General features: G+C 37.8%; 1 protein-coding gene across 1 annotated transcript in view; it reads left to right on the forward strand.

Annotated features, from left to right (window-relative positions):
- The window catches only part of LOC100964646 (thiamine transporter 2-like), a 33,697-nt gene that overhangs the window by 2,354 nt on the left and 22,463 nt on the right, over positions 1-8,880 (forward strand). The window contains exons 2-3 of the mRNA XM_012802110.2: positions 500-1,277; positions 5,207-5,399. Coding sequence (XP_012657564.2) covers positions 500-1,277; positions 5,207-5,399 — 971 coding nt within the window. The remainder of the gene's footprint in view (positions 1-499; positions 1,278-5,206; positions 5,400-8,880) is intronic.

Genomic DNA, 8,880 nt, shown 5'->3' on the forward strand with positions numbered 1-8,880 from the left:
ATTGCTTAAGGCTAAGAGTTTGACCCCGGCTTGGGCAACGTAGTAAGACCCAGTCTTGACAAAAAAAATTTAAATTAGTTGGGAAATTGCTTGAGCCCAGGAGTTTGAGGTTATTGTGATTTATAATTGGGCCACCAACCTCCAGCCTGTGTGGCAGAGCAAGACCTTAACTACAAAAATACAAATAAGAAAAGATTAAGGAGCACAAGGAGCAAACAGCACAATTAATGGCAAGAGCCACTGTCTTTTACCCCTGGCAGTATGAAAGCACGTGTGGTGACTCCCGTCAACTTTCCAGTTGGTTTCCCTGAATTTCAGTCTCCCATTGCTTTCCATTGTATGGTCAGGAGTTCACGTGAAGGGTGAAATTAGATCCACTTTGTCAAAGGCCAAGCAATGTGTCCTGGGGTTGATACATGTCATCCTGATCATAGGAGGCCCAGGGTGCATTTCAGGGCCTGGTGTTTTGCTCCTGACCTGACCCTGTTCCACTTTGCAGATCACCAAGAACATCATTCCACTGTGGACCTACTCCTACCTGGCGCTGCTGCTCCCCGTGTTCGTCCTCACCGATTACGTCCGCTACAAGCCAGTCATTACCTTACAAGTGGTCAGCTTCATCATCACCTGGCTGCTGTTCTTGTTTGGCCAGGGACTGAGAGCCATGCAGGTGCTGGAGTTCTTCTACGGCTTGGCCTCCGCCACCGAGGTGGCCTACTACGCCTACATCTACAGCGTGGTCAGCCCAGAGCACTATCAGAAAGTGAGCGGCTACTGCCGGAGCGTCACGCTGGTGGCCTACACAGCCGCCTCCGTGCTGGCCCAGCTCTTGGTGTCCCTAGCCAACCTGTCATACTTTTACCTCAATGTCATATCCCTGGTCTCTGCCTCCATGGCCTTCTTTTTCTCACTTTTTCTACCAATGCCCAAGAAGAGCTTGTATTTTCATGCAAAACCCAACAAAGAAGCTCCTCAAAATCTACCACAAGGGGATGCTGTGCTAGGGGACACTCACAAGGGTCACAAAGAATTAGGAGACCAGTTGAACAGCCCAAGACCCCAAAATGTGGCTTTGGGAGTTTTCGTGCAGTGGTTCCAAGATTTGAAGGAGTGCTACAACTCAAAGCATCTTTTTTACTGGTCCCTGTGGTGGGCCTTCTCCACGGCAGGTTTTAACCAGGTTTTAAGTTATGTTCAAATCCTATGGGATTACAAGGCACCATCTCAAAGTTCTACAATATACAATGGGGCAGTGGAAGCCCTCGCAACCTTTGGGGGTAAGTACACAAAGCTTTATCTTATCAATGTGCAGGAAATTGTACTGCTCTAGGTAGCTAAGACACTCCATGGTAGAAAGCTAGACCTGTTGGCCTGTTAGGCCAACTCTAAACAATGCATTCTAGTGCTATACAGCCATGACAAAAATAAGTTAGTAAGAAGAGCTGGTATCGCAAGATTTAAGCTAAGTAAAGTGTCTAACATGTATTTAACGTGACCTTTTCACTGTTCATAAAGAAGAGGCCATGTAAATAAGTGGAAAAACACTTGGCTCAATGTTCTTATCCATGTTCTGTCATTTGTGAAGTAGGCAAATCAATTAACATGTTAACAATCCAATTTCTCTTCTCCTAAAAATCTGGAACAACATCAATGACCATATTTCACAATATTTCTTTTAAGACCAAAAGAGATCATGCATCCAGAGTATTTGTATGCTGTAGTATCTTACTTAAAAACCAGTGGTTTTATTATTTAGTTTTCTTGAACTCAAAATAAATCAATACAGCTTTTAAGTTGTATTCTTAGATAACCTTGTTGTAGTGATTTCAACACTGAATACCAAAGAATTTGAAAAGGAAAGTTTTCTTGCAAAATTTAAAATAGGCAACTAACATAATAAAAGGTTGATCAAGGTGTACAAGGAAGGAAGATTCACCCATTTCTAGAAACGGGGGCAACAAATTGGTGTCACGATGACCAAATACAATTTGAGAGATAAACCAATGAATTCTTTCCTTTGTCTAATCTTTCATTAATTCTAGTCTTCAAACTGTGGTTTGAGGATCACTCATACAAAGTAGGAAAGCTATCAGCGTGGGCCACCACTGCTAATAATTTTATAATTTTAAGGGTATTAGAAAAAAAGAGAATGTGACAAGAGTTTTTTTTAAAAGGATATAAGGCCCACAAGTCTAAAATATATATTATAATCTATTTATAGATTATAGATCTTAAACTCAATTTAGTGAGTTGTTGACCAGCATTTTTAAATCAAAGAATAGAATAGAATAATAGAATTTTGTTTTACAAAAATTCTGTTCACAAACACACATATATACAAGTCAATATAAAAAATATATTTCATTTTTTCTTAGATGATGGTAAAGGAGTTTGAAAGATACAGCTCCTACTTTGTCATTTCAAAGATTCCCAATCAAGACAAATAATACACTTGCGTCTTTCCTTGACTCTTCATATGGGAATCTGCCAAAGCTCGTTGCCTTGTGCTCTAAGCATATGCTCTGTGCTCTGCTTCCCCTTCCCTACCAAATCCAGACACCTTCTAGAACAATATTTAACTCCAGAATAAACTCTTACAACCTCCCATTCTAAATCCTCTCCAGGACCAAGTTATTGTACTATCCTGTATAATTTTCTGCTTGGCCTTTCATGCCTATTACACTTTTATTGCATTGTCATTAGTAAGAAGCAGGGACACAGTACCCTTCCCAAGTAGGACGCCTTGACAATGGTGATTATGGCAGCAGAAGACCAAGATCCCTGCAGGACAGGGAAGGTGTGAGCCGTGGGCTGGCAGGCCTTCCCAGAGGGGGTGTGTGCCCTGAGTGTTCATTGCTTTCCTTTGAGTTGACTGTTACGTGTCTCCTTCATCCTTGTTTAAAGATGTGTTTCTGACAAAATGTCTTTTTTTTCCTTTGAGTAAATACCTAGTAGTGAGATTGCGGGATCAAATTTTAGTTTGTTGAGGAATCTTCATACTACTTTCCATGGAGGTTTACTAGTTTGCAGTCCCACCAACAAGTGTTGAGTGTTCATTTCTCTCCACATCCACACCAGCCTCTGTTGCTTTAGAACTTCACGATGTGAGTCATTCTGTCTGTTCATATAGAGGCAAAACTCAATGTAATTCAAGTAGGAGGAAGGGAAAGAAGAGGATGGGTCAATTCCTACACAAGGGGTACATAGCACATTTGTAAGTCTGACATTCACCTTACAAAAGCAAACTATGTAGCCAACACATATCCCTATAGTAACCTGAAATTTAAAGGAAAGTAAATGTATATTTAAAAAAAATAGGTTTCTGACATTGCCCATTGTCTAAAAGGAAAAATACAGAAGAATGAGCGACCTAGAGCAGCCTGGAGAAGGTCTCTGGGGCCTGAGGGTTTCCAGCTCCCATTACTGGATTCACTGGATTCACCCTCCCAGGGCTCCTGCTTGGGACAGATTTCCTTCTTGGCTAAGTCACTACAGTAATCTGGGGGGTTTAGATGTTTTCCCATGCAGTCCCCCTCTTTCCCAAAATGTACTTTGCGAAGTTTGAAACACTTTTCAAAGGCAGCGAGGTGCGAGGAGTAAGAGCTATGTGGGCTGATGCAGGAGTTAATACCCTAACTGAAGAAGGGGGAGCCCAGAGCTGTCTTTGAAGTCAGCCCAACAATGCACATGTACTTTCTCAACATCACAAAGCTTTCACATCAAATGAGACTTTGAAGATATTTATTTTAAAGTTGGGTTGCTCCACACCCACCTATTTATTGAACATTTCAGGGCCCATTGTTGAGCTCATATTCTTCTAGTTTCTCTTCCTGAAAATTCCAAATACTTGCTTCATTGGGTCAGAGCTTGGATTGGTGTTTCTCATCCTTAGCACTATTGACATTTGTGGCCAGGCAATTATTTCCTGTCGGGGGCTGGCCTGTACTTCATAGGATGTTCTGCAACGTCGCCAGCCTCCAACCCACTGCCAGCACGCCCCAGTCTTAACAACTGAAAATGCCTTCAGATATTGTCACCTGTCCCTTAGAAGGCAAAAACACCCCCAGTTGAGAACCCATAGGTTAGGGTTAGATTTGGGTTAGGAGCAGAACTCTTTTAAAAAACTTATCACACTGTATGAAAACTGTACATTTAGTTCTCTAATTTCCCCACTAGGCTGTACTGTTTTCAAAGCAAGGACACAAAGGTTTGCTACCGTATTGTCCCACAGAGAAGCTCCAAAATGCTTGCTGGGTGAATGAATGAATGAATGGAGATAAATAAAGCAGAGAATGATCAAACATACAAATGTGAGAGAAACAGGCAGAGAGAATTTTGAAAAAGAAGTTTGGTATCCATCAGGGATCTTGAGAAAAAAACATTTTTAATGATGTTATAGAGAAAAGAGAGAAAATAGAGACCAGGGCAGAGAGAGAGAAGCTGTGCTTGCTTGAGTACCAGAAGTAGGGCACAAGGAAAGGATAGAGTAGACGAGAGTAGGCCCCACCAGTTTAGGAAACTCACGCCAGTGAGCAAGTGTTCAGTTTCCCATTTTTCATTCTTTGCTTTATTTTGATCAGCCTTTAGTTAGACTCCTCTCTTTCCTACACACCCTAAGACCAAGAAAGCACAGACAAGATATGGAATGTGCCCCCTTTATCAGCTCCTCCTGGGAATTGGCTGACCGCAGTGGGACACTTTCCTATCAAACCCTGCTGACTATTTCCCTCCCTTATCTGGCTTCCTCTGCGAAGTTGCTGTCCCTCTTTTGTCCTATGAAAGAAAACCCCCTTTCTGTTTGACTGTGAGACAGTGGCAGATTTCTGCAGTCAGAGCATTTTTTCCACTGCAATAGTCTTTCTTCCAAACAAAGCGTCTCCTATCTATGTCCGGGTTTGTTTTTACTTCACACCAGATTTCTAAGCCTGAATTTTATCATCTGCAAAAGGAACAGGAAAGAAAAAAAAAATGGCTTCCATAGGTCCTATCCAGACTATGATATTTGTAAACCCAAACTCAAAGATATGTACCGCTCACAGAGCTTAATCAAGTGATTTTTTTTTCATTCAAAGTTCACATTAAGGGAGCATTTTTTACCATAGCCTGGAAGTGCCTCAGCACTTCTATAATGTGGGTTTTAACACAACTTTGTGCTACCTTATTATACATAGATTAACAAGCTGTAATATACATTGATTCTTTTCAGGGGCCTTAACAGCCTTTGCAGTGGGCTACGTGAAAGTCAGCTGGGATCTTCTGGGAGAGTTGGCCTTGGGAATCTTCTCCGCAGCAGATGCTGGTTCTCTGTTTCTCATGCATTTCACAACTAATATTTGGGTGTGCTATGCCAGCCTTTTGATATTCAAGTCAAGTTATATGCTCCTCATCACCATAGCAGCGTAAGTATTTATCACTTCTTTAACTATTTAAACCCGAAGCAATGAAATGTGTTTATTTATTCTTCCAGGTCCTCTGGACAGCGTTTTGCAATGTTATAGTTAATGTTTCCTACAAGAGACAATGGAATTAACAGTCCTATTTTAATCAACTCTCTTTTGGGGATTGATTAAGATTACTAACCAGGAGAAAAAATTGAAGCTCTCATAATTAACAAGCAATGGTATATTTGTAGTTTTGATTTTGTCAATGTAATATAGTAAGATGTAGTTCTATCTAATTTCAAATAAGTTTAGTTTTCACTGCCAAGTTTTCTTGCCTACTTAATAGTCATAGCATATCCACTAGTCCAGCATATTCTTTCTGAAACAATTTTTCAGATATTACCAGGGATGTTATAGAATGGAAGTCACTTAATAAAGCAATTCTATATCATACAGAAGCTTAAAATATAAAACGTTTTCTCTAGGTTAACTAAAAAATAAAGAAAATGAGCTAAGCAGGTGGTGGATGTTGTTTCGTGCACATTCAAAGGGTGATTGCTGCTCATTTCCTCTGCGACAAGGAGTTTCATTTTATTTAGCAACTTAATTCAGAGACAAACATCTGACAATATTTTTCAGGACCTAACACTATCAACAGCATAATCTTTGACATGCTATTTGACTTTAAATAGTTTTCTGGTCTCTTTGCTTATAAAATGTAGGTGAGGTGCATTTCTTCCAAAGGATTATTAATAAGAATGGCATCTGAATTTTCATCAGAAAAACAGAAGCCGGAAAACAAGGAAAGAACATTTTGAAAGTGCAGGAAGTAAAGAACTGCTAACCTAGAATTTAATAGTCAACAAAAATATTCTTCAAAAATTAAAAAAAAAAAATAAAGGAATTTTTAAGACAAACAAAAATTAAGTAAGATTATTGTGGCTCGCTTTAAAAGAAATACACAAAGAGTTCTTCAGGGAGAAGGAAAGTGATCTATAGTAGAATCACAATAATGCATGAATAACAGAGAACACTGGGAAGAATAAATATAGGAGTAAATTTAAGCAAATCTTGATTTTCAAAATGATAGCAATAATGCTTCTATTCTAAGAAATATATGTAGAATTAAAATGTCTGATAGTAATAACACAAAAGGAAAGAGGAGTGATAGATTTAAAGATCTAAAATCCTTATGTTGTCAAAGATATAGTGAAATAACAAGTTCAAAGTAGATTCAACTAGGCCAAAACTTCATGCTATGATCTCTGTGGTAACCACTAGAGAATAATAGAATAAGACATCACTAACAAGTTAATAAAGGAAAGGGAGTATTTTTCACACTTAACTACTGTCATAAAGGTTGAGAACAGGACAAGAAGCATATAGAACAAATAGAAAGCTCTGAGTGAGAAGGTAAATTTAAAACCAAATATCCCAATTTAGCAGTAAAAGTATCAAAATGTGCCTGAACTAACTGCTCTAATTTTAAGACAAAAGTTAGCCATATAGGTTTTAAAAATCAAAACTTAAGTATGTTACCTTCAAGACACACTTCTTGAAAATAAGGGCTCAAAAAGGTTGAAAGTTAAAGAATGGAAAAAGAGGGGGTGGTGCCTGTGGCTCAAAGGAGTAGGGCACCAGCCCCATATGCTGGAGGTGGCGGGTTCAAACCCAGCCCCGGCCAAAAACTGTACAAAAATAAAAAGAATGGGAAAAGACATGTTCCACAAACATTAACCAAAGGGAAGCTAGTTGAGTTATCCTGTATGAGATGAAATTAGCAATAATACCAGAGGGATGTTTTCATTAAGATAAATGCTATGGTCACTTTATATGAAAAAAGCGTTAATCAACAACTAGAAAAATAAAGCCGTTCTAAATTTGCATGCAAAGAATAACCTAGCCTCAAAAGATATAAAGCAAAACCTGACAAAACTTAAATGAGAAATAATAAAGGCCATACTTGTACGTGCAAATATGAACATACCTCTCTCAATAACAAGCACACAAAAAGTATTAATAAAGATTAGGAAGATTAAAACTACATATTTATTAAAGCTACAGTGATGAACATACGGAAAGTATCCTCAACAAATGCAAAATAAACATTATTTTCAAGCGAAAGTAGAACAATGACCCAAAATGGATTTGGACACAGAGCCAAAAAGTAACCCTCAAAAAATTTCAAAAGATTGATGAAAAAGTATTCTGACAATCATAATTAAGCTAAAGTTACTAACAAAATTATAACTAAAAAATAACCAAATGTTTTAGCATTAAAGGAAGAACATGAAAAAAAAAGAAAGCATAGTTAAAATTTAAAAAAATATGAGCTGAATGATAATGAAAATATGAAAAATCAAAACTTACAGGATGCAGCCAAGCAGTGCAAAGAGATGAACACATGGTCTCACGTGCATTTATTAATAAAAAAGAAAGGGCAAAAATTAGGTTTCTTAAACAGCCATCTCCAGAAACTAGAAGAGAACAGCAAATTAAACTCAAAGACAAAACCAGAAAATGACAGAGATAAGAACAAAAAATAAAAGCAATAGAATAGAAAAAAATACAATAGGAAAAATCAGCAAAGTCAAATTAGTTATTTGAAAAGATTAATAAACGTGAGAGAAACTACTCATGAATGAAATGTGAAAAAAACACAAGCTAAAAATATCAGGAATGAAAAAGGGGCCATTTTGTTCAGCGTCTGGTTACTGAAAAAAGAAAAAGAAAAACAGAAAAAGAGGACATGACTATATGTCTTTCAAGTATTAAAGAGACAGTAATAGTTTTATTAACAACTTTATGCCCAATAAGTTTGAAATTAGAAATAAAATACATAAATTTCTTAAAAATTACAATTTTTCCAAATAGACACAATAAGAAATAGAAAACCTGATGAGTCCCATTAAAGAAATTTAAGTTTTGGGTTTTTTTTTTTTATTTTGTTTTGTTTTGTTTTGTTTTGAGACAGAGTCTCACTTTTGTCACAGTTGGTAGAGTGCCATAGCATCATAGCTCACAGCAATCTCAAACTCCTGGGATTAAGCGATTCTCTTGCCTCAGCCTCCCAGTCCAGAGTAGCTGGGACTACAGGTGCCCACCACAACACTTGGCTATTTTTTGAGATGAGTTATCACTCTTTCTCAGGCTGGTCTCTAACCTGTGAGCTCAGGCCATCCACCTGCCTCAGCCTCCAAAGTGCTGGGATTACAGGCATGAGCCACCGTGCCAGGCCCTTAAAAAATTTAATTCTTAAATAAAAATTAAAAAAATAAACTCCAGGCCCACATGGCTTCATAAATAAATTCTCCAAAATATTTCAATAAAAAATAATACCAACCTTATAGAAATGTCTCTAGAGAATGGTTTTTGATTTTTTTAAGATAAATACAAACTTTTTGCAAAAAACTGCCACAAACATTCTAAGAAAGAGAACTTGCAGTTTATTCTTTCATGAATACAAGTGAAAAAATCCTGAACAAAATAGTAGCTAGCC

This window comes from Otolemur garnettii, unplaced genomic scaffold (genome assembly GCF_000181295.1).
Source record: "Otolemur garnettii isolate 467f Iridium unplaced genomic scaffold, OtoGar3 scaffold00013, whole genome shotgun sequence".
Taxonomy (NCBI): domain Eukaryota; kingdom Metazoa; phylum Chordata; class Mammalia; order Primates; family Galagidae; genus Otolemur; species Otolemur garnettii.